Source organism: Bos mutus, chromosome 18 (assembly GCF_027580195.1).
Source record: "Bos mutus isolate GX-2022 chromosome 18, NWIPB_WYAK_1.1, whole genome shotgun sequence".
Lineage (NCBI taxonomy): Eukaryota > Metazoa > Chordata > Mammalia > Artiodactyla > Bovidae > Bos > Bos mutus.
In genome coordinates this window covers 60,689,024-60,715,455 of record NC_091634.1, presented here as the reverse complement: position 1 = coordinate 60,715,455, position 26,432 = coordinate 60,689,024, and the positions used below count along the sequence as shown (strand labels likewise).

Genomic DNA, 26,432 nt, shown 5'->3' with positions numbered 1-26,432 from the left:
TGAGCAACACAACAGACCCAAACCCAGTCCTCAGCTTGAGGGGCCTCAAAACTGCCTTCCCCTACACGCCTCACCTCCCGCTCCTTTCCCAAAGTGTCTTGGGGAGGTTTTCTGAGAAGAGCCAACTGGGCCATCTATCAGAAGCAGAAGCCTTGGTGGAATTACAGGACATCCCTACAAAGTTCTTGTCATAAAGACAGAGAAAAAAAGATACTCTGTAGAAAGAAAAGGTGCTATGGAAGAGCAGATACTATGTGTGGCCCCCAAATAAACTCTTACAGGCATCAATGGTAGGACAAAAGCTCTTAATTAAAAGGCCCCCAAAGAGATACGCAATAAAAGGCAGAATTTTCCTATGTTCTAACAGCTGCAAAAGACAGATCCTCAGCTTGTTTTATGGTCAGTCCATCACCCGGGAAAGATCCAGTGGACAGGGATCAAGATGAAGCCAGACTGAAGCCGGCTGGCAGGGACATGAGATGTCTGTATGTTATTCTCTTCACTTGTAAAAGTCTGAAATTTCCCCAAATTAAGGAAAAAAAAAACTAAGTTCAAGAGGAAGAAAGGACACTCTTCATGACAGACCCTTTCATACCTTTTGAATTTGGAATTAATGATTATATTGCCTATTAAATAAATTAAAATTATTTAAAAATTGAGTAAAAGAACGTATTAACAATTTCGCTTTTAAAAATCCTCTTCTATCTTAAATGAAGTCCTATCAAAAGAAGGTTTCCAAAAAAATAAAAGTAAGTTTCCTCCTAGCCTAAAATTTCAGTAATGAGTTTAGGCAAAAAAGTGAGAAGGCAAAATTAACCACGATTTTAATTTTAGGTCTCTGAATCAGCTTGCCAGTAACTGTATCCGTAGACCAGACAGCCTCTGTGCACAACCAAATGGGGTTGTTACAAAGATCAAATAAGGAACCACAGGTATACCTTGATCTGGTTCCAGACTACTGTATAAAGTGAATACTGCAACATGGTGAGTTATGTGAATGTTTTGGTTCCCTCAGCGCATATAAAAATTATGTTACAGCACATACAAAAATTATATTGTATTACATGTTCAATAGAATTATGTCTAAAAAAACCAATGGACAGGATATTCCCTGGGAGTCCAGGGTTAGGACCCCAACACTTTGACTGGTGTGTGCATGGAGTTCAACAGCTGGCCAGGATATTAAAATCATGCAAGCCTTGTGGGGAAAAGAACACCAAAAACAAAAAAAGCAAAAACACAATACCAATACACATACCAAGTGTCCATCAACAGATGTGGTGTATATATACAATGGACTCCTCTGCAGCTATTCAAAAGTCTGTTTTTGCTACTTACAAGAACATGGACAGACTTGAAAGGTATTATGTTTAGTGAAATGAGTCAGAGAAAGACAAATACTGTATGTTATCACCTATATGTAGAATCTAAAAAGAAAAGAAACTAGAGAATGTAACAGAAAAGAAACGGATACAGCCTTGTGGTTATCAGTGGGAGAGAGAAGTGGGAAGGGGCAAGATAAGGGGAGGGGGTACAGAGGTACAAAGTACTATGTAGGAAATAAATAAGCTACAAGGATGTATTGTACAACACAGAATATAGCATTTCATAACTATTAATGGAATATAACCTTTAAAAGTTGAGAACTGCTCTATTGTTTGTACACATGAAACTTGTATATTGTGTACATCAATTTTACCTCAAAAACGCCATTAAAAACCACTTCCACTCAGACTTCAGTATATTATTAAAACTATAAAAAGGTAAAAAAAAAACCTTACTGCTAAAATATGCTATTATCCGAACCTTCAGGGATTCTTATCTTTTGCAATAGATAGATCACTGATACAACAGATAGATCATTAATACAATAAATAGATGACTGAAGAAATACACACATTACAAATCACAGATCCAATAACACACATAACAGTGAAAAAGCCTGAAGTATTACTGTAATTGCCAAAATTCAAGAGATGCAAAGTCAGAAAATGCTGTTGGAAAATGGTGCCAATAGACTTGTTCAGCGCAGTGTTTGCCACAAACCTTCGATTTATTAAAAAAACTCAGTATCTGCAAAGCACAATAAAATGAGACATGCCTGTGTTCCTGAAAAGGCTTTAATGTATAACATCTTAGACAAATACAAGGCTCTCATGTTAAAATCTAGTTTACATACCAAAATGATCCCAGTCTTCCTGCAGATTCTGAATCTCCAGCTGGTTCTTGCCCTCAGTGAAAATTGGTTTTGGGTTTTTCTCAAAGCCCCCTGACAGGATGCCACCCTGCCAGTTCCGAATATAAATTCTTCCATCGGCATCTACAACAGCTGAGAGGGAAAAATGACAAGGGGGTGGGGAGCAGAAGAGAACACAGGGTTTAGAGGCAAGCCAGCTGTCTACATGGACAGAAAAAGAAGTTAAACAAAAACACCTAAAATTGCCCTTATTAACCAGGCAGCGTTCAGTAAACACAAGCATCATTAGCTCTAAAATGCTTTTCCTGGTATGGGCGAGGATGCTCCTTCCAGATTTATCGTGGAGACTGTTTTTCAGATTACCCCTATACCAATCACTTACCTAGAAACTTTGACCTAGAAAAGTTCTCAAGATCAAACCACATAACTGCCACTGTGCCACATGAAAGCCTCACAGAGGGGGCTGCAGAGTCCACTTTAGGGATGAAGACCTCAGAGTGGTAGCGAACCCTCCCTACAGCACTGGGAGTCACTGAACAGCCCGAGTTTAGAGCTCAACTGTGACATCTCCACAATGGGTAGCATTATGTCAACTCTAGGTTACACTCCAAATATGCACAATTCAGACTTCTGCCTGGGACTACAGTTAGCTTGCAAACAAAGAAGCAAATGGTACGCCCACTTTGGCCATCCTTTCATAAAGAGACATTCAAGTCAAGTTAGAACGGGATCCACCGCCCTGTAACATGCTCCAGAAAAGAAGTGAAAGGACTCTTCTGGGCGCAGTCTGTCCTCAGCAGAAAGCCTTCTTGACAGAGGACGGAACAGGGGCGAGGAGACAAGAGTGGAAACAAAGTGCAGTCCTCACTTGGCGTGCTGCTCGGCAGCGGGGTCTCCCAGGGGCGAGTCAGAAGGTAGAAGTGTTCGCAGGCATGTAACGGGATGCTAACCGGCTCCTCGCTGCACAGACCCAGCTCATATGCCCACTACAGACACACAGAGGGATGGGTGGGTGGAGAGGAACAGAAAGACGCATGAGCAAGGGCAGCCTCTTGAGACGAGTGTCATTTCGAGTGGCTCCTGGGCGCTCCCACTCCCACGTCAGCTGTGGGAAGCCGATTCCCAGCTTTAGTTCCTATCGTTTTTGGAGGGGAGCAACTCTGTACTGGGTGAGCCACGGAATCTGCTTTCTGAGCAGAGAAGACAGAGCCACCAGCTCGGAAGAGGAGCCGTGGGGAGACAGGCCCTGCGAACCCCAAACACCAACCACAAAGACCTCCACGTGGCGGCAAGTACTCCTGGATGCCCCTAAGACCGTGGAGGGGGGGCAAGGGACAGTCTGCCTTCAGAGCTGCAGGGTTTAGGGTCCTGACATAGAACCCACGCTCCCGACACAGGGGCACCCCAACGCTCGTCTGCTGGGTGGCGGGATGACACGAGCCACCACACAGCCCGGAGCAGGGACCGAGCGCTGTCTGCACTCACTCTCCGGGCCTCCCTGAGCAGGGCTGCCCCTCGGCCGGGGAGGAGGGGGATGGCGCCCGGCTTCCACACGAGGGGCGAGGGCAGGCTTCCCGTTTGGAGGAGGGGATTCTGAGTTCTCCCGGCCACAGAAGAAACAGTGAGCCCCGCTTAGTCCATCAGAAAACTAGCCTTACCTCTACCCCAAAATCCTGGAGACAAAGTTAAATAAGAAAGTCAGTGACCCAGTCTTGTCACTAACCTACCTGACCAGCACAGTTGACAAAGTACTGGCACTGGATCTGTCCTTTATCTGTCTCCACGCCTGCGACTTGACCTTTTTTGACCATAACATGAAGAATACTTGTCCGGTCATAGATCTGAACACCTGTCCCAAGGTAAACACAGAGTTGGGGAGTTGTCATCTGCTGTCTCAGAGTCAGGCATTTGCAGCAGCTTCTCAACAAACACTGAAAAGGCCAGGTCCATGCTTTAACTTTGGAATCCAAAACACTCCTGGAACCACATCCTGAGATGGCAGAAATGGGCCTTTCCCAAGACTAAAAAGACCAGGCCAACTGAACAAACCAAGTGAAGTACATAATGAAATTTCAGGGATCATGGGACTCCCCTGGCGGTCCGGTGGTTCGGGTCCACGCTGCCACTGCAGGGGGCCGGGGTTCCGTCCCTGGCTGGGAATCGAAGGCCCACAAGGGGCATGGCGCAGCCAAACAAACACCCAGGGATCATAAAAGGGGCAGGAGAAGCAGTGCCACAGGGCCTCCTCAATCCTGATCGACCCACACCACCAAGCAGCTCATCCAGAGCAGACACCAGGGCGGATTAGCCTTCCCCTCGTTCACTCCAACACGGGACACGACTGCAGCTGCGCATTAAATCCCCAAGGCATGTGCCAGCCTTGGAGCGTCTCAAGTCCTGTGGAGGGAAAAAGGCCCTTACACCTAAAATGCTCTAAGCAGGACCGAAGGCAGTGCCTAGGATACTTAACAAGAAACGCGTGGCCCTGAGGGAAGCCGTGCTGACAGGTACCGCGCTGAGACAAAAACTCAGAGCCGCGAGCCAGAGTTCCATGCAGAGGCTGGCTGGTGCCCCTGCCGCCGCTGAGCCGCTCTCCTGAGGCCGCCCCTCTCCTCACCCCGCGCCCACTCACCGCTCTGGGAGGCGGCACTGGCCAGGGCGAGCGCCACGTCGGCGGAGGACACCACTGCGTCCTCGGGGACGTGCATGGCCCCCACCAGGTCGTGCACGTTGAGCAGAGGGTGCAGCTCGGCCACTTTCTTGGGGGAGATGATCTCGCAGGGGATGCCTATGACACTGGCACAGAACACAGGGGCACAATGACATTCCCCGGCCTCCGCAGAGGTCAGCTGACAGGAAGTCGGGACGGGCTCAGCCTCATACGTACTTCAGCCTCGAGTTGATGCGCTTCAGGGAGATGAGCCGGTCCTGAGTTTGGGCCAGAAAGATGGAGCCCGTCCTAGTGTAACCTGGAAGGAGAAGCAGCCCAAACTCAGACAGACCGGGCCACCTGCGGGGGCACAGTGGGAGCCCGCCAGACTCAGGCGGGCCACCCGCGGGGAGTCCTGGACTGCCACCACCCAGACGGGCTCAGCTCACAGCTCTGCGGGGGAAGGAACTGCGACCCCTCCCTCCTTCACCACTTTGGGTAACCAGGCCCTTTCTCCTCGGTCCTTGGTGGGCACATAACTGTGGCGATGGCCGCCCCTAGTGCAGCCACAGGCCTGTGACCTGCGCTCAGCCGGTCTGGCCTCCTGGAACACGGGCTTGAGCCAGGAGAGAAGGCGGAGGTCCCTCCTCTCATCTCAGGAGCAGCAGCATCCTGGCCAGCCCACCCCCCTTCCAGCTGAGGGCCTGGGTCCTCACCACCTGGCTTCACCCTGCCTCCAGCTGGCAGCCACCTCCCACTCCACAGGCCCCAGTGGCCTTCCAGAAGCTCCTTGTTGCCCAGCTTAGCCCCAGGAATTCCTGCTGTTTGCAGTCAACGTACTGGATGTGACCACTACGACCCCTGAGTCAATGGCAATCCTCAGAGTGCAATGTCCTATCAGTTTTCATGAAGAAAAGCTTGAATCAGTCAGGTGTCTTTTTAAAACGGAAATAGAGTCATGATCATTTCAGAGCCTGGTTTTTGTAAGCATTAGACATATCCTCATTCTATCTATTCCTTTCCTCTGTCCTAGGATACACAGAAGGCAACAATGCTCATAACCCTGTGAACAATGCCTTGCTAAGTACAGGTCAATGCTTGGTCACAGCTCCTTTTGTCTGCCACTGAAGGTAGAGTTACACACTAAGGTCAGAAGTCTCCCAGTCTGCTCTTTTTCCCCATAATAAAGCTGTCACTCATCCGAAATGCAGCTATGTTATTTCTGCTAGTACTCCACTGTTGGTTCCCTCCCATTCTGATAGTTTTTTGTTTTTTTTTTGAGTATGGAGAATGTCCAAATCATTCTAAAAGTCAAACCTACACAGCGTCAAGCCAGAAATATCAACTACCCCCCACTTCCCCACCATGCACCGTGTTCCCACTTACTCTGGGGCTGTTGTTGTTTAGGTGCTATGTCATGTCTGACTGTTTTGCGACTCCACGGAGTACAGCCCTCCAGGATCTCCTCTGTCCATGGGATTTCCCAGGCAAGAATACTGGAGTGGGTTGCCACTTCCTTCTCCAGGGGATCTTCCTGACCCAGGGATCGAACTCTGGTGTCCTGCACTGGCCGGAAGATTCTTTACTGCAGAACCTCCAGGGAAGCACAGCCAACCTCAATACTTTCTGACTTATCCTTTCTATATTTATTTGCAAAATAATGTATATTTTATTATTGCTTCTTAGTTATTATACAAAAGCAGTACATTTTATATAGCTTTTAGCATCTTGGTTTTCTCATGTAACAATGTATCCCAGAGATCATTTCACAGCAGTTCATAGACATCTTCCTCCTCCTTTTTACATTTACTTAATATTCCTGTGTGTGGACTTCATTAATTTTATGCATGCATATTTTTGTGGAAGATATTAAGTGGAAAAAACAAGGTACAGATATGCTTAATACAATCTCATTTTGGTTAAAATAAAGTACACATGAACAAACCACAGAGCGGTAACCTTTTGGTGGGTATTCAGTGGGGAGGTTGACTTTTTCTTTTTATATTTCTGTATTATTCATATTTATCATAATAATTTATTACATACATTTAAAACTTTCTAAAAGTTCCTTATAACCCACAGAATATTTTTAAAAATTAATTGGTCATCAACTTGGTAAAGTAGCTTAATCTACCTGCATCTAGGTTTTTTAACTGTAAAAGAATGACCTATCCTTATTATAAGGTCAAATAATACATGAAATACTTTCAGAAGACTATTAAAACTTTTAGATTATCACATTCAGTCACCTGACAAAAATTTTATCAGGTACAAAAGAAGCAAGTAGAAACTAATTTTGTATAATGAGGACTCTTGAAGTGACCCGGTAACTCTGAGTTGAACGCAGTTAACAGATGTGAATGAACTATTTTCAGAAGATTAGCTTATTATATGGTACCATTAAATCTAGGTTTTGGGACTTCCCTGGTGGTTCAATGGGTGTTAAATCTCTGCATTTCCACTGCAGGGCGGCAGGGGAAAGTCTGACCCCTGGTTGGAAAACTAAGATCCTGCATGCTCCTAGGCAAAAAAAACAAAAAACAACAACAAAAAAAACAAACTAGGCTGTACAGATGTCATTTATTTAATGTCTCAAGCAGTCCCCTGAACGACGGCGGTCATGGGAGTGCACACCCGTCCATCCTGTGGACAGCAGACTCCTCCGTCAGGGAGGCCCCCGCGTCGTGTCTCACTGCGGCCCTGGTGGGCGGCACTGGGGTGACACACTGGGGGTGCCCTTGCTCTCGGCTGCCTGCCTTCCTCACTGCCCCACAGGCACCACGGAGATCAGGCCCAACAGGGGGTTCCGGACGGTGACCCAGAACAAAGGTAGACTCAGTGATCTTCCAGAAAAGAAGCCTGCAGCCCCCACCCCTCTGGACTCTAACAGCGGAGGAGTGCCAGGCGCAGCAAAGCACGAGTCACTGAACCAAGGGGCCAGGAGTCAGCAGTGCCCGCGCCGGGCCTGTTGTGGACCCTCTTCTGACCCAAACCCTGGTTAATGCCTGATTCAAGTCATTAAATTAAATCCATCTGAAAAAGACTGAAGTACAGTGAGGTCCGTGTCTACCATGTTTAAGTTACTAGAAACTCAGTCTTAAGTTACAATTTACAAATAAGGTTATACTTCAGTTGGCAAAATAAAAGCTACCATCCTTTGTCAGCATTAATCTTGATGTATCTGTGATGTGAATGACACACAGGCCTCGTCCTGTCATCAGCACTGGGCCTCACCATCCCCTAACAGTACTGTGGTCACCAAACTGCTTCATCAGCAATGAAACTAGCTTTGACTCTGGGCTTCTTGCTAACACATCACCTTACAACAAAGTACTAGACTTTCTTTCTGCCTTGCTGCCATATGGATCATGGTCTTAGATTCATTTTCGTGCTCTTGGGACTCTTACTTACTCCAATAAGTGGCTTATAGTCTGTGTCCTTACTCCCCTAATTACACAGGTAAGGAGAAACACATGTATGTGCTTTATAGTTAGAAATACCATTAAGTATCAATATTTGGGTGGGTCAAGCTATGATTTAACCACCAAATACCTGAAGTTGAGGTGCTAAGTGTTGCCACCTATTATACTTTGAGGAGTGGAATATATAGGAAATGGCCCAGGAAGATTTTCACTTCATAAGAATAACAGAATCTGAAAAGGAGCTAGGGTACTGATTGAAGACCCTAAATCTACAGATAAGGAAAGTGAAGACAGTGCAAGAAGCTAAGAGACTCGCCCAAGGTCAGAGCCGGACAAGTGGCAGAGCCCGGGCTGAAACTCAAGCCTGAACTACCAGACCAACAGGCCACCTTGGTGCAGCACCAGAGTACTGAGTACGGGCCTAGACTACCTGCTTACCTGTTTGGATCCCCGTTTCTTGCTCTAACTGATGGTAAAGTTTGTTTGAATAATCTGCCATCTTTTGCTCTATGGCCAAGTGCCTGGCGGTGCTTAGGATGCCAGCACAGAACCTCGTGGAGCCAGCAGCCAGCCTGCAGGACAGATGGTCAGGGAGACGCACACGTCAATGAGTACAGCAAGTTCAAGGTTCCTCATTACACCACTGCTGTGACAGCCAAAGATGCAGTCAACCTCACTGTCTATCAACGTAAGAATGATTTAAAATTGTGGAATTTCACCTATACAACATTAAAAAAAAAAAAAAAAAAACACTTTCATGGGCCAATCCTAATGGAGCAACTCTAATGAAAAGAGCCAGGTGAGTGAAACTATTCAGGGTATGCTGTCACTTGTATGAAACACATAAATGAATCTCCAGATACCCGCATACACACCTACCAACACTTATTTGATTATATACGGAGAGGATTATCTGGAATGGTACCTAAAGAACTTAATTCACTTTCAGTGAGGGAAACTTGTCGTTAGAGGTTAAGGAGCTGAAGGAGACTTTTCCCTATGTACTCTTTTACACATTTTCAATTTTGAACTACGTCAATGTGTCACCTATTCAGAATTTAGAATGAAGTCCAATTTGTGGCAGGGAACAAAAGCCTGGAACAGAAAAAGGACACTAGGGGAAATAAAGCATCGACTTTAGTTTAAACGAATGTATCAATCCTGGCTCATGAACTGAGACATTAATCCTTACAGAAGATGCTGGTAACAGATGAACGTGGATGTGAGGTAACTCTGCACTATCACTGCAACTGTTCTGTAATCTAAAGTAATTTAGATCATTTCTAAAATAATCAAAGAAAAGGAACAGAAATAAGACAGAATATAGCCAATTTCATCTCAGCTCACAGAAGAAGCACCCGAGTCACAGTATTTATTGCTGAATTAATACAACAGAGAGCAAGATGTACTTTAAACCAGAAATACATACATCCTTTATCTAATTGTTACATCACAATCTCTGAAAACCAGAAAACAGGACTATTAGGCATCGCAAAACGAAGTCCTGAAGATTTCATTTTTGTAATTTATTCATGCTACTTAGTGACACTTAGGTTAGCTATTGGTGGGTGAGCTGAGATGACAGAGATGAGGGTAGCCCAGAGCAGCAGAGCCCCAGGCCACAGCCAGCTGGAGTCCTACCTGCCCTGCTCCAGAAGGACGACATCCTTCCACCCCATCTTGGAGAGGTGATAGGCCACGGACGTGCCCATGATTCCACCGCCGCAGACGACCACCTGCGCCTGGGCGGGCAGGGCCACGGGTGGCGCCGCGGTCGCTGACGCACTGCCTCTGGCTGGGGAGCCCTCCCGCCATCCTCGGCGGCTTCCCGGTGCTCGGACCACTGCCAGCAACCGGGGCAGCATCACGTCTGTCAGCAACAGGGGCCGTGCTCTCGCTCAGCCACGCAGCAGATCCCAATAATTCACACTAGACAGAGGAAACCAAGTGCGTCATTACACTACACTCAGAGCACAGGATTAACGAGAAAAGGCTGAAACCCAGAACGCTAATTGTTCACTCAGCAAACGTTTCAGGACTTACTGAGTTCCAGACACGCTGCCAGGTGTAACAGCGGGGAAGACAAACGAGGAGGTCCTGCCTTTACACAACTTACATCTGAGACAGACAGACAAGCAGCCAATATACGAACAAAATAAGCAACAGAGCTAACAGGACAGGGTCACTGGGGGCAGCCTCAAAATACGGTGGTCAGAGAGGAGACATTTGAAAAGACCTGAATGACAAAGAACCAGATATGTGAAGTTGGAAAGAAGCAGTGAGTGCAAAGGCCTGGAGAGACGGAGCTTGAGGAGTCAGCACAGAAGAGGGGACAGTGTGTGCACAGCACGTGAGAGGGGGGCCACCTGAGGCCACGCTGGAGGGGCAGGGACCAACCACACGGGGCTCCAGGATCCCCAGCCACGCTGGAGGGGCAGAGACCAACCACACGGGGGCTCCAGGATGGAGGAGGCGAGACTGAACCAACCACACGGGGGCTCCAGGATCCCCAGAAGAGGCCGCGCTGGAGGGGCAGAGACCAACCACACAGGGGCTCCAGGATCCCCAGAAGAGGCCGCGCTGGAGGGGCAGAGACCAACCACACGGGGGCTCCAGGATCCCCAGAAGAGGCCGCGCTGGAGGGGCAGAGACCAACCACACGGGGGCTCCAGGATCCCCAGAAGAGGCCGCGCTGGAGGGGCAGAGACCAACTATGCGGGGGCTCCAGGATCCCCAGAAGAGGCCGCGCTGGAGGGGCAGAGACCAACTATGTGGGGGCTCCAGGATCCCCGCGAGCAGCGGGGCTTACTCTAAGTGCAAAGGAAAACACTAAAGCAGGGGGATGACACGGTCTGCTTTGTTTCTCCAGGGTGAGGCTGGCTCTACAGAAGGCTCCCAGGAGGACAGGGAAAGCAGAGGTGAGCCAGGAAACTGTCGCACTTCTCACTGAAACACCAGGCTGGCTCAGATGAGGATGGGGGCAGCGGAGTCAGAGAAACGACTGGATTGCTTGGGAAACAGAGATGACAGAACTCATTTGCCAACAACTGAAGCTAAAATGGGAAAAACGGAGAAATAAGGAGGAGGGCCAAGTCTGAGGGTTAAACAACCATGTTTAACCTGAGAAGGATTAGACATGGTGGAGGCTGTGAGGGTGTCTGTGAGCACAGTGGAAGGTCCCAGAGTCAATAGCCGGAGACCCAGCAGGCAGTGCCGGGAAACATGGAGCAGCTAGTGCCCAAGCCTGAGACTGCCATCTCTGAGGTGCCCAGAGCAGAAGCAGGAACTGGACCCCTTGCACAGCAGCACCGAGTGGGTGGGCGGCCTGCTCTCCTCCGCAGGAGCCACAAGGGCACCTGCTGCTGGTTTTCACGCTCATGTCTCAGCACGACTCCCAAGAAAGCCACGCCTGAACTTCTATTGATTAACGAGTCCCAGAACCCACTTTGACACCGAGGGACCTGGCCTGGAGGCTGCCACATCCGTGAACCCTGGGCAGTGGCAGGAACTGACCAAGAAGACTCTGCTCCTCGGTCCAGTACCACAGGCTGCATACGACCAAGGCAGGGTTTTAACAGAATTGAGGCGACAGCAAAACAGAGAACGTGTCAAGCGTCAGGAACCTGCAGACAGAGCTGCCGGCAGACCACAGAGTCTCGGACGCACAGGAAGAGGCGGCTTTAGGAGCAGAGGGGGCGCCAAGCAGACGTCAGGGCAGCGAGCAAGCCCCCACCTCCATGACAGCCCCTGCACCCGTGAACCGCCAGCAGCCCAAACCGTCCAGGACCGAGGTATCGTCCATCAGGGGACTCTCGCATCCATGACCGAGGCAGGCCCAGACCCAGGGACCAACCATCCTGGCCACCTTGTGTCCCATCGCGCCTCAGGTCCCTGTCAGACTCTGCCTCAAGATGGAAAGTTGTCCACACAGTTAGTCCTGGTCTAAGCCCATCGCCACAAGACCCATCATCTCCCAAGTTCCAATCCTTCATTTTTCTCCCTTAAAACCTCACCATTTCTCCAAAGAAGACAGACAGATGGCCAAAATACACAAGAAAAGATGCTCAACATCACTAATCACTAGAGAAATTAAAATCAAAACTATAGTGAAGTATCACCTCTTACTGGTCAGAAGGGCCATCATCAAAAAACCTACAAACACCAAATGCTGGAGAGGGTGTGGAGAAAAAGGGAACCCTCTTACACTGTTGGTGGGAATGCAAATTGGCACAACCACTGTGGAGCACAATATGGAGGTACCTAAAAAAAACTAAATATAGAATTACCGTATGATCCAGCAATCCCACTACTGGACATATACCCAGAGAAAACTATAATTCACTAAGATACACGCCCTCCAATGGTCCCTGGAGCACTATCTACCACAGCCAAGACATGGAAGTGAGCTAAATGTCCACTGACAGAGGAAAGGATGAAGACGGTGCAGTACATACGCTACATATACAAGGTGCGTGTACAACAGTACGTATACCGTGGAATACTGCTCAGCCGTTAAATGGAACATAACAACGCCATCTGCACAGCATGGACGGACCTCAAGATTTTCACACCAAGTGGAGTCAGTCCCACAGAGAAAGACAAATACCATGTGATATCACTTACATGTGGAATTTAATTTTAAAAATGACACAGGGCTTCCCTGGAGGCTCGGTGGTAAAGATTCTCCCCACTAATACAGGAGACAAGGGTTCAATCCCAGATCCAGGAAGACCCCTGATGCCTCAGAGCAACTAAGCCCGGGCACCACAACTACTGGGCTTGTGTGTGGGAGCCCAGGAGTCGCCGCTCCTGAGCCCACACACTGCAAGTACTGCACCCAAGCGCCCTAGAACACGAGCTCCGTAACCAGAGAGGCCACTGAAGCGAGCATCCTGAGCACCTCACCTAGAGAGCAGCCCCTGCTCACCGCAACCAGAGCAAAGTCTGCACAGCAGTGAAGACCCAGCATGGCCAAAATAAACACAACTAATAAAAAAGAAAATGAAAACCACACAAGTGAACTTTTTACAGAACACAGACTCACAGATCTAGAAATCAAATTTATGGTTACTAAAGGGGGAATGTGGGGTGGAGGGATAAATTAGGAGATTGGGATTAACAAACACACACTATTACATAAAGCTAATGAGGACCAAGCATATAGCACAGGAAACTCTACTCGATATTCTGTATAACCTATTTGGGAAAAGAATCTGAAAAGGAATGGAGATTTATATACCAGATCCACTTTCTGTACACCTGAAACCAACATAGCATTGTAATTTAACTATACTCCAATAAAAAGAAAATTAAAAAAATTTTTATCACTTAAAAAATAAAGTGACCAGGGCTTCCCTAGCGGTCTAGTGGTTAAGAATCTGCCTGCCAAAACTAACAAAATAAAAAATGGGAAAAAAAAAAAAAAAAAAAGAATCTGCCTGCCATTGCAGGGGTCACAGGTTGGAGATCCCTGGTCCGGGAAGATTTCACACGCTGCAGAGCAACTAAGCCCCTGTGCCACAGCTACTGAGCCCAAGCTCTAAGCCCACAAGCCATGAGTACTGAGCCCGTGTGCCTAGAGCCTGTACTCCTCAACAAGAGAAGCCGCAGCAGTGAGAAGCTCACGCACCGAAACCAAGAGAGCCTCTGCCAGCTACAACTAGAGAAAGCCTGCCCGATGCAATGAAGACCCAGTGCAGCCAAAAGTAAACAAATAAAAATTACAAAAAAAACCCAAAACAAACCCTGAAAAGACAGGTTCTCTGAAGACCAACCACTTCTCTGAAGTGCCAATATGGAAAGGCACCTATAAAGTAATCTGAACCACGCCCACTGCTGTCAAAAAGCAAGGGATATCTTAGCTGGGTACATTTGTCCAGACTAAAGCTCTTACCTCCAGAAACCCCACAGGTCACAACAGAAGAACCACCACCTGTAAAGCCAGTGGAAGAGCTGAGATACCTATTCAAGACAGGCAGCATCGGGACTTCCCTGCTGGCCCAGTGGTTAAGAATCCACCTTGCAAAAAAAAAAAAATTCACCTTGCAATGCAGGAGGCGTGGTTTGATCCCTGACTGGGGAACTAAGATCCCACATGACAGTGAAGATCTGAAGATCCCCTATGCTGCAGCTGAGAGTGCAACACACTCACATAAATAAATGATGGAGGGGACACAGGTATACCTATGGCTGAATCATGCTGATGTTCAGCAGAAACCAACACAATATTGTAAAGCCGATTATTCTTCAATTAACAATAAGTAAATTATATATTGAAAAAAAAGACAGCATCGACAGACAAGTTAAATGATGCAGTGGGTTAGATTGTTAATAGCCATTCTTGTTACTATACTCAGCAGGATCTTACATGAACATCTTGTTCAAAATGTTGTTGAGCTTTACCCACTTCATTATCAACGTAACGGTCTGCTGTTCCCTTACTGTTTTAAGTTATAACAACAGTTATGTCCTTCAACGATGTGTCTACTTAACAACTGTGAGATGGACACGGAGATCTGCATCCTTTCCTCTGCAGACACCCAAACCATTATATGCTACGGAACTCTGGCCAGGCTCTGTGCTTTTCCAGCCAGGCTACAGACTATAAATGCACTGATAAAGTTCACTTTAAACGAACACATAGTGTACGGACTACAAGGTGAGTGGGATTTTCATCTGTAACAGGACCACTCTGGCTCACACTGTACCCAGAGAGCACTAGGAATGATCTCAGTGGGGGCAGGGCTGGCCATCAGATCCACAGTTTCACGGGGAGGTTTTACCTATCATGAAGCAACACTGAGAAATCTCATCAGTTTGCTTATATGATGGCACAGATTGGATAAGTCCTCTCGTTTCTTTGGCTAATGTAGTTCTTGACAACAGTCTAGCTCTCAATCTCCTGCTGGCAGAACGAGGTGGAATTTGCGAGATAACTAATACTTCTGGCTGCACCTGAATGAATGTGATAGCACGGGTGAAGTTCAGTTCAGTCGCTCAGTCGTGTCTGACTCTTTGCGACCCGTGAATCACAGCACACCAGGCTTCCCTGTTCATCCCTAACTCCCAGAGTTTACCCAAACCCATGTCCATTGAGTCAGTGATGCCATCCAACCATCTCATCCTCTGTCGTCCCCTTCTCCCACCTTCAATCTTTTCCAACATCAGGGGCTTTTCAAATGAGTCAGCTCTTTGCATCAGGTGGTCAAAGTATTGGAGCTTTAGCTTCAACATCAGTCCTTCCAAAGAACACCCAGGACTGGTCTCCTTTAGGATGGACTGGTTAGATCTCCTTGCAGTCCAAGGGACTCTCAAGAGTCTTCTCCAACACCACAATTCAAAAGCATCAATTCTTCAGTGCTCAGCTTTCTTTATAGTCCAACTCTCACATCCATACATGACTACTGGAAAAACCATAGCCTTGACTAGACGGACCTCTGTTGGCCAAGTAATGTCTCTGCTTTATAATATGCTGTCTAGGTTGGTCATAACTTTCTTTCCAAGGAGTAAGCATCTTTTAATTTCATGGCTGCAATCACCATCTGCAGTGATTTTGGAGCCAAAAAAATAAAGTCTGTCACTGTTTCCATTGTTTCCCCATCTATTTGCCATGAAGTGATGGGACCAGATGCCATGATCTTAGTTTTCTGAATGTTGAGATTTAAGCCAATTTTTTCATTCTCCTCTTTCACTTTCATCAACAGGCTCTTTAGTTCTTCTTTACTTTCTGCCATAAGGGTGGTATCATCCTCATATCTGAGGTTATTGATATTTCTCTGTCAATCTTGATTCCAGCTTGTGCTTCTTCCAGCCCAGCGTTTCTCATGATGTACTCTGCATATAAGTTAAATAAGCAGGGTGACAATATACAGCCTTGATGTACTCCTTTTCCTATTTGGAACCAGTTTGTTGTTCCATGTCCAGTTCTAACTGTTGCTTCCTGACCTGCATACAGATTTCTCAAGAGGTAGGTCAGGTGGTCTGGTATTCCCATCTCCTTCAGAATTTTCCAGTTTATTGTGATCCACACAATCAAAGGCTTTGGCATAATCAATAAAACAGATGTTTTTCTGGAACTCTCTTTTTCAATGATCCATCGGATGTTGGCAATTTGATCTCTGGTTCCTCTCTCTACCTTTTCAATGATCCAACAGATGTTGGCAATTTGATCTCTGGTTCTTCTGCCTTTTCTAAAAGCAGCTTGAACATCTGGAAGTTCACGGTTCATGTACTGTTGAAGACTAGCTTGGAGAATTTTGAGCATTACTTTGCTAGCGTGTGAAATGAGTGCTATTGTGCGGTAGTTTGAGCATTGTTTGGCATTGCCTTTCTTTGGGATTGAAGGCGAGAGAAGGGGAGGACAGAGGATGAGATGGTTAGATGGCAACACGACCTCAATGGACATGAGTTTGAATAAACTCTGGGACTTGGTGATGGACAGGGAGGCCTGGCGTGCTGCAGTCCATGGGGTCACAAAGGGTCGGACATGACTGAGCGACTGAACTTCTTTGGGATTGCAATGAAAACTGACATTTTCTAGTCCTGTGGCCACTGCTGCGTTTTTCAAATTTGCTGGCATATTGAGTGCAGCACTTTCACAGCATCATCTTTCAGGATTTGAAATAGCTCAACTGGAATTCCATCACCTCCACTAGCTTTGTTCGTAGTGATCTTTCCTAAGGCCCACTTGACTTCACATTCCAGGGTGTCTGGCTCTAGGTGAATTATCACATCATCGTAGTTATCTGGGTCGTGAAGATCTTTTTTGTACAGTTCTTCTGTGTATTCTTGCCACCTCTTCTTAATATCTTCTGCTTCTGTTAGGTCCACACCATTTCTGTCCTTTATCGAGCCCATCTTTGCATGAACTGTTCCCTTGCTGCTGCTGCTGCTAAGTCGCTTTGGTCGTGTCCGACTCTGTGCGACCCCATAGACGGCAGCCCACCAGGCTCCCCCGTCCCTGGGATTCTCCAGGCAAGAACACTGGAGTGGGTTGCCATTTCCTTCTCCAATGCGTGAAAGTGAAATGTCAAAGTGAAGTCGCTCAGTCGTGTCCGACTCTTCGCGACCCCATGGACTGCAGCCCACCAGGCTCCTCTGTCCATGGGATTTTCCAGGCAAGAGTACTGGAGTGGGGTGCCATCACCTTCTCCGAGTGTTCCTTTGGTATCTCTAATTTTCTTAAAGAGACCTCTACTCTTTCCTATTCTACTGTTTTCCTGTATTCCTTTGCATTGTGTGCACCAGGACCCAGGAGAAAGGAGCAGTGACCCTCACAAAAGACTGATCCAGACTTGCCTGTGAGTGTCCAGGAGTCTCCAGCGGAGGCGTGGGTTGGTGTTGGCCTGCTGCAGGGGAGGGGCACTGAGTGCAGCAGTACATGTGTGGGGATCTTGCTCCTCTCCGAACCTCTGACCTCACATCCTCTGTCTCACCGTGTTCCCTGAGACCCCTCCCTGAAACCTCTTTGCATCTGCAACCATCTCCGCCTTTTTTCACAGGGTCAAAGGTAATCCCTCACAGAGGCCTGGCTCCCATTTCCTGCCTCTTTCTTTTGAATTGAGCTCCATTAACTGTTCTCCTCTTTCACATAACTTCACATTTCCCTCCTTCTCATCAGCATTTAAATGTGCTCGAGTACCCCTCACCCTGCCAAGGAGATTTAAGCGGAAAAAGCAAAGCTCCTTAAGACTCTTCAATTAGCTATGTTTCATTTCTAAAATTCTAAATTATAAAACAATGGTCACTGCAAAAACTCAAAAACAGAAGAAAATTAAGATTTCCCTCCACTCAAAGTTCACAATATCAGTGTTAATGATATTTTCCCAGCATTATTTTTGCAGCAACGAGCTGCCCTGATGTCCACTTGTTTGCCATCACCTGTCTTAAGTCTTTCTTTTATGACCTTGGTGATGGCATGGTTGGTCAAGGAACTTTTTAAACAAAATTTCTTAACATGTACACAATAAGTAAAGTACATAGGCATTGCTCATATTTTTGTTTCTCACTGCCCCCCCACCCCCAACTACTCTCTCCTAAACCAAACTGGTCGGGCTTCTTCCCCACTAGACCACTGCACCACTCTCACCAGGAACACAAAGGCTACTGCTTCCCAGGGCACGGCCTGGGCGCCACCCCACCGGCCAACTGAAGGCTCCCTCCTGCTCACACACTTCCCTTGTTTGCTGGGCAGCCTCCTCCCTTATCACATCCCGCCAGCCTCTCCTCTGCCCTTCCCTCTGTGCGGATGTCCCTCAGGGCTCCCTGAGGCCAGCTGCTCTCCCCATCCACCCCTGTCTACACTGACACCCTTTCCTACCATGACTGACGGCCTAACCCATCCCTGAGCTCAGACCTGCAGCTCCAGCCGAAGAAGGGCCACCTCCACTTGGACTCCCACTGGTCAGACTGAGCACATCTCAAAGGTAAAGCCATCTTCCTCAATCTCCAACTCTGCTCCACTTCCTCTGTCCCCCAGGGGGCCCCACTCAGGAGAGTCCCGGGTGTCATCCCGCATGCCTCCCCTTCTCTCACCTCCTCTCTCCAGGCAATCATCCAGGCTTAACCGAGAAGCCTACAGCCTACACTTACCTCCAACGGACCCACTTCTCTCTCTGCACTGCCCTGTCCTGAGCACAGACCACCAACCTCTCTCTCAGTTCACTGCGGAAGGTTCCCCACGGTTCTCCGGACGCCCCCCAGGCTTCACGCAGGGGCCTGAGCAAACCTCTAAAATGAAGACCCTATTTCATGCCCCTGCTTGCACCCTGCAATGACCATCTGGTGCCCTCAAAGTCACATTCCTTAAGAGCAAGTGCAAGACCCTTCTATGTCTGCTCACTTATCTCTGGTCTCATTTCTCTTCTCTCATCTCTCACACTCTCATCAAACCTAAACTGCTGTAATTCTGCACACATGCCAGCATGAACTTTCTCTTCCACCTCCAGGATCTGTGCAAACTCTACCTTCTAACTGGCAGTTCCTGCCACCCCTCCCCGCCAAATAAAGATAATCTCCTCAGCTCTGAGCCTGGGTGATATCTTATTTGTCCCCACCCTCCCCGCAACAGTCAGTTAGGTGACTCCTCTATGTAGCCCTAAACACCCTGCACATTCCCCAGCTCAGAGCCAGCCACACTCTTTAACGGTCTGTTTGCTGATCAGGGAAGCAAAACAGGAACCCATCTGAGAATAAGGATTTTAGAAGGAAATAGATCTGGGTTCGAGAATCTCCTCCACCTCTCATCAACTGTATGACATTGAGCAAGTTATTCAATTTCTTTGCTTCAGGTTGCTCATCTGTAACATGGGCTAGGAGTTCTACTTCACATGGCTGCTGCAAGACCAAAGCAGACAGGGCAGGAAAAATCAGGGCAAATAGCACCTCAGAAGCACTAGGAAAGTGGGAGCCTTTAGTTCCGTGATAATGGAAGTCTCTGAGAGCAGGGACCAGGTGTAACTCAATCAGCATTTTTCTCAGCATTCACCGTAGGCACCTTGGAAATACTACTTGAATGAGATAAAATGAATGAGGACAAAGAACAAAGAAGATGGGGGGAAAATTAAGCGATGACTCAGATCTCAAGCCTAGGGCCCCAGATGTGAGGGGATAGCCAAATAACATGAAACAACTTTTTTCCACAACGGTAATATTCTTATAGGTAATTATTATGTGCCAGACACCGCTTTATATATACTGCTAATTTAATCCTCACACATCCATGAAAGAGATGCTACAATTTCTGTTGTACGCCTGAGGAAATGGCAGCACAGAGAACTGAAATGACTGATCCAAGCTCCTACGATACTGATGAGCAGCAGAGCCTGAATTCAAAGCCTGTGAGTTTAGCACCAGAGTCTGCCATTGAATCATTATTCCATGCTACCTTTAAATTAAGATGAGTTAAAAAAGGGTAGCTGTAAAGGAGGCCAGAAGGACAAGGGTTAGCAAAGGTGGCATTAGAAACATAATAACATTTCAGTTTCAAAAAGAAATAATACTAAAAGACCAGAGTGATAAGAACTAAGAAAAGGATTTTTGATCTTGTGCTCATCATGACCTTCAAGAGTCAGTGAAGTGGTGAGAACAAATAAAAGGAGGATTTACAGTGGATGCAAAGAATCAAAGTAAGGAAGGCAACAGAGTCTATGCCAGTAGGTTGGCAGCAAAAGTAAATAAAGCCTGAGGGCAAAGGAGATAAAATCAGTAGAGAAGAAATGGAAAATGTCAAAGATGAAGTAAAACACATCTGGTTGAAAACCAATCATGCGTGTAATTTCTGCTAAACAACCTCAAAACTGTCTCTGGTTATGCTCAGATGTGCTTTCACAGATAAGACGACAGCTCCAGCTCCTGTGAGTTGTTCCTCTGCATGGTCACAGCATCCTGCACAAATTGGCTGCTGGTCACAAAGGACCCTGAGTGAGAAGCGTCTATTAACGGTGTTCTAAATGGATCAGCACACCATTTCCCACACCTCCCTCAGCATAAAGCCCACCTCCGACAACTATTTTAAAACACGCAGACACACATTCAGAGGCTCCCTCTCTGGAGATTCTGTTCCTGCTGGTCTAGGGTGCTGCATGTTTCAACAAGTGCACCCGGTGATACGAAGTTTGAGAACCTGATCCAAACCCCTAGCCCTAGAAAAGCGCCCCTTGAGCCCGGCTCTCTCCTCGCCCCGCACCCCCACACCACGCTCACAAACGCACAGGGAAAACGGACTTGAAGATGCCTCACTCAAACCTCACGTTAGAAGAGACCTCCCTGCCCCGCCTGGACGTTCCCAGGTAACCTCGCTGCCGACTCTGCAGCAGCTGACCAGCTGGTCAAGAACAAGCACGTCTCCACGCGGGAAAACGACTCCACCTGCAGAGGCGACCCGGGTGGACGAGCCTGACGCGCGGCGGGGGCGGTGCACGGCCGAGGGGCGCCGGGACAGAGGTCACCCAGCCGCGCTGGGTGCCCGCAGGGCCGGTGCCCCAGCCTCGGCACGGCTCTGCGAGGCGTCACAGCAAAGAGAGGCTGGGGGAGCGCGGGGACGCGGCTCCCCAGGGCTGGCCAGAGCTGACGGAAGACGAGGGCCGGCCGGAGCTACCGGAGCCAGACCGCGGGAGAAAGCTGGGGGCGCGGGGTCCCGGGCCGCCGAGGCCCGCGCGGTCGGCAGGCCGGAGCGGCGTCCTCACCAGAGCCTCCCTTTACCTCACGGGCGGCCGAAGGCTCCGCACGCAGCGGCGCCTCGACTGAGGCGGGGCGGCAGGCACGGCAGGACCCAGGGGTCCTGGGGGCCGGAAAGGGGGGTGGGGGCGGGAAGGGGGCGGGGCGGAGGGCGTGAGGTTCCGGGGACGCTGGAGACGCGACCTTCCGCGTTTTACGGTCCCGGGCAAGGGTACGCCGGCGCGTAAGCTCACTCGCGCACGCGCGCCGCGACGCCTGGGTAGAGCTCCGCCCCTGACACGTGGGCTTGTTTGGGTCTCGCGAGGCTCCGCCCCTGGACTGAGGGCACCTGCCTCCGCATCCTCCAAGATGGAGGCGAAGTGGAGGCCTGCCTTTTCCGGGCCTGCCTTTTAGGACTCTGGCCTCGGGCCGTTGATTTCTGCAGATGCTGCCGAGACGGCGGCAGCCCCGCTGGAGAGTGAGTGAGTGAGTGAGTGAGTGAGTGAGTGAGTGAGTGAGTGAGTGTGTGTGTGTGTGTGTGTGTGTGTGTGTTCTCGCTTCCGTCGGGGCGAGTGCCCAAGTGTGATCCCCCGTGGTCCGCCACCCAAAGACACTCTAGTCCAGGGCGTAGGCTCTTGGACGGACAGACGCTTTGTTTTTTGGAAGTCTCCCGAGTCTTCTTGGGGAATCGCTAGCAGAGCAAATCGGGAATCCGGTCTGCTGGACCGGTCCGACCTCGGAAGCAGGATTAGATCTCAGCTCGGGGCTGGATCTTTTCTTTTTGCACCTTCCCTGCTAGTCTGGACCAGAAGAGGAATCATTCACTCCATCTTCTGAGGAGCTCACCACCGACTCCTTCACCTCGCTTCCTGTCACTTCGTCCTGTTTTCTTTCCTTTATAGAACGTGTCGCTATGGTAGATCAGTGTTGAATGTCTTTCCAGTCTAGTTGCAAAATCTACCCTTGCACACGGTACCTAAATTTCATGCATGACTATGTTCTCGGCACTTAGAATTGTGTTTGGCACAAAGTCCAGGAAAAATGTCTGAATAGACAGCGATCTAACGGCACAGGCTGGGCTGCGTTGAGGGCCACACTCACCAGTTCCCATTCTTTGGATTCAAGTCCATCTCACCACACAAGCCAGTTTTATTTAATGGATGGCTTCCTGTGGCCAGGGGTCATGCTGGGTAATGGAGTAGACGTTGCTTATAAAATTACTGTCCTGTTTTCAAAGCAGAGAAGAGAATCTGGGAACCAAGATAAGACACACAAACGTCTACAGAGTCACTCTCCATGCAGTGGGCACATGGCTGGGGGAGAAGCCCTGCTCCTCCCCCTGAGACTACTGTCGCTGTCACTAGACTTGACATCCAGCCTTCAGTGACTCCTCGGTAAGAACCTGGTACTGTGCGTGTCCACCACGTACCTGTGAGCCCATGTCTGCGTGGAAACCAGAGCTCTGCATGCATTCCAGTTCACACCCGTGGGGAGGGAGAGAAGCAGCCAATGCCTTCGGCACACCAACCTCCACCCATAAATCATGCTGCAGTTTCGCAGTAGAACACCTGCCGTTTCACAGAGTCCCTGTAAGACGGAGTCATATTACAAGTGGTTCCTGTGCCAGGCATTGTGCCGGTTGAAACTTCATCACAACTGTGTGAGTTGCAGGGATCCCTAACCTCTGGGATCCAAAGCCTGATGATCTGAGGTGGAGCTGATGTAATAACAGAAATACAAGTGCACAATCAATGTGATGCGCTTTAATCATCCAGAAACCATCCCTCCTACCCCAGTTGGTGGAAAAACTGTCTTCCATGGAACTGGCCCCTGGTGCCCAGAAGGTTGGGGATAGCTGAATTCCTGCACCTGTGAGGAAAGTGAGGCCTATAACAGCATATTCTCATGTTGCAGATAATGAAACCAGGCCTCACATGTAATATTTACATGAAGTGGTAAATATTCAAGTCAGTGCCAAGAAATGTGGTAGAGACAGTGGTGGTACATTAGGACCACCTGGGGAATCTAAACCCGTTTCGTCAGAATGAACTGGAATCAACAAGGCTGAAAAACACATCAGGTCAGTTCCTGGAAGTTCCAGGAACTTCCCTTGTATCTAGAAATGGCAGTTGTGTAAAGCTTTGTGGATGATGTAGGGCTTGAGCTGGTTCTTAAAGAAGCTCTGTTCATATAAACCAGCAGTAGGTGGCGCTGTGGCCTAGGAAATGGGGTTTCCTGGGTTTAGACAGCCCCTCTTTGGAGGGCACTACGTGGAGATTAGATAGAAACCCGTCAGACTAAAGAAATCTCCCTGGAGAGGTGATAACGCAGCATGGTCCTTGGAACACAAGAGCGACTGAGGAGTGGCTTCTTGGGGTGCTGCCTCCCAAAGGGGTGGGACCACCTCTGTTGTTCTTACCAAGAGAGGCTCTGTTGAGTCAGGGACCCTCAGACAGGTGGATCCCAGGCATCATCTGACTTGAGCTCCTCAGAGTCAGAGCTGAGAGGGTGGTTGTGCCGGTTGGTTAAAAGCACAACTTCGGGCTGACCTGGCCTGGGTCTGGATGCCAGCACTCCTTGGCGTATGACCTTGTGAGGTGTTAGCTCTCCTGGGCCTCTGTGGGAGTTACCAACAAAGACTATATATAAAGAGAAAGAACCAACAGGATGTGTATGTACATAGAGGGAGAGATTAATGTTGAAGTCACTCACAGGACAGTGGTGCTGGCAGGTCTGGAATGCGCAGGACAGGCAGGCAGGCTGGAGACCCAGGGACCAGCTGATGGTGGGGGTCTCCAGCTCCCAGGCAGTGTGGAGACCCAATTCCTTCTTCCTCCACAGGAACTCTGTTTTCTTTTAAGAGCTTTAACTGAATGGATGAGGCCCACTCAGGTACAGAGGGTAATCTGCTTTACTCAAAGTCTAGTGATAAAACAGTTATTCACATCCAGAAAATACCTTTACAACAATATCTAGACTGGTACTTGATCAAACAGCTGGTTACCATCTTCTAGCCAGTTTGACACATAAAATTAATCATCCAGCCTTCAATTACTTGCTTGTAAAGTGGGCAATGACACTTTTTTGTTTGCTTTTGCAGCCTCAAGCAATGTGTATAGACTACTTGGCCCAAAATTTGCAAAAAATTTTGCACCACAGATAACTTTTAATATTGTTTTTGCAAAGTGAACCACACCGCCTGGCACCAGGGGCTCCAGGCTGTGGGAAGTGGGGGTGATGAGCCAAACTGAATGACCATGGAGGCTGGTGACGCACAGTCGAAGAGCAGGAACCTGTGCCAGGCCTGTTAGCCTGATGCCTGTGCTGGGCGCTGGGGGGAGTCCCTGGGGGCCCTGGGGCTGCTTTGAGCTCCTTAGGACTTCTGCATGAACTCCGTGGCTGTGGTGGAGACTCGCTCGCTCAGGGGGTGCCCTGGGAATCCAGTGAGCTTGTCTGTGCTCAGTGAGCTGCACGGGTATGGGTGACCTGTGGGCAGCTCTACCCTGGCCTCCGCTGATCTTGGCTAACTTGGCTTCTGTGCTTTCCAGCCTTTTCCCTGCATGGCGCTGGGTGTTCACATTTACCATCAGTCACTTTTTGGAACTCTTCCCTTCCCCTCAAAGTGTAATGGAACCATTTCACAGCCACTTCTGTGAACACGTTGGGACACTCACACAGTTCTGTTGATGGTATTTAACTGAGCAAAACCGGTTTTGCCTCCCCTGGGAAGCCCCACCCTGAGGAGCTCCTGTCAGAGGTAGAGGGGACTCTTTCCTTAGCTGTTTCTTGTGTCTCTTCTCAGGAAGAGCTGAGTGACCACACCCTGCCTTTTGAGGAAGACCTGACCCCCCCCAGAAGGCTCTCCCATCCCTCCCTCCGCCTGCTCACCAGTGCCCAGCAGGTCCTCCAGTGGGCTCTTCATCCTCTGAACCCCAGGACGTCTGCCCACCAGCCCATTTCTACTTAGCGATCTGTTCGTCTGTTAGGAGACTCGTGTGTTCTTTCCTCGAAGATGCAACTAGCGCTGAGTGAAACACACTGAATAAAGGAAAGGAGAGCTGAATACTCTCTAGGCAGTAACTGATAAGAGAGGCCCAGCCATTTCAACATCTTGATTGTACAACCAGGAGACGGTACTGATGGAGGCTCTTTGAAGTTCAAACCGACACTGGGATCCACCTACAAACTGCTATTACAGTTTTCCTTTTTCTCCACAGCAGAGTGAGAGCTACAGAAAACTCTCCACTGTGAGTCATGAGCAGTCCTCTTCCCAGGTCTCTCTCTGCTGCTTAGGAGCAGCACCCAGAGGGGCCCCTCGCATCAGGCTTCTTCTGGATGCAGATTCCTTTAGTGCTTTTGGGATTTACTACTTTCCCTGACAAGAACACGACTGGGGCAGTGGCTCCTGTTTGGTAACTGAGCTGCTGTAAGTATGTTTTGAAAAATAGATGCCAAAAACTTGCATGTTAATGTTCCTAGCAGCATTATGAAGAATAGTCAATAGGTTGGAAACAACCCAGATGCCCATCAGCAGATGAAATACAGGATATCCATACAATGGAATACTATCCAACAATAAAAAAGGGACGAAGTGTGGGTTCAAGCTGCAACATGGATGAACTTTGAAGACATTAAGCTAAGTGAAAGAAGCCAGACATAAAGGCTGCAAATTATATGATTCCATTTGTGGCAAATGACCAGAACAGGCAGATCTATAAAGACAGAAAGTAGATTTATGGCTGCAAGAGACTGGGATGGGACATTGGGGAGAAAGAGGGGTGACTGCTGCTGGATATGGGGTTTATTTTGGGGGTGATGAAAACGTTCTCAAAATCGGTTGTGGTGATGATTACCCAACTCTGTGAATGTGCTAACCACCACTGACTTTTACACCTTGCATGCATGCTCAGTTGCTCCAGTCATGTCTAATTCTTTGTGACCCCATGGACTGTAACCTGCCAGGTTCCTCTGTCCATGGAATTTTCCAGGCAAGAATATTGGAGTGGGT

At 48.5% G+C, this 26,432-nt stretch overlaps 1 protein-coding gene across 5 annotated transcripts in view; it reads right to left on the bottom strand.

The window, feature by feature from the left end:
- The window catches only part of PDPR (pyruvate dehydrogenase phosphatase regulatory subunit), a 44,456-nt gene extending 22,855 nt beyond the window's left edge, over nucleotides 1–21,601 (bottom strand). The window contains exons 1-8 of one of the 5 annotated variants that reach the window (XM_070388728.1): nucleotides 21,470–21,601; nucleotides 9,911–10,198; nucleotides 8,708–8,841; nucleotides 5,085–5,166; nucleotides 4,830–4,993; nucleotides 3,925–4,046; nucleotides 3,066–3,183; nucleotides 2,180–2,329 (exon numbers count right to left, since the gene is read on the bottom strand). In XM_070388728.1, the coding sequence (XP_070244829.1) occupies nucleotides 2,180–2,329; nucleotides 3,066–3,183; nucleotides 3,925–4,046; nucleotides 4,830–4,993; nucleotides 5,085–5,166; nucleotides 8,708–8,841; nucleotides 9,911–10,134 (994 nt within the window). In that variant the 5' untranslated portion in view covers nucleotides 10,135–10,198; nucleotides 21,470–21,601. Of the gene's footprint in view, nucleotides 1–2,179; nucleotides 2,330–3,065; nucleotides 3,184–3,924; nucleotides 4,047–4,829; nucleotides 4,994–5,084; nucleotides 5,167–8,707; nucleotides 8,842–9,910; nucleotides 10,199–21,136 lie in introns of all 5 variants that reach the window. The other 4 variants (XM_070388727.1, XM_070388729.1, XM_070388730.1 and 1 more) reach the window with 4 other exon arrangements.
- Nucleotides 21,602–26,432: the final 4,831 nt, after the last annotated feature.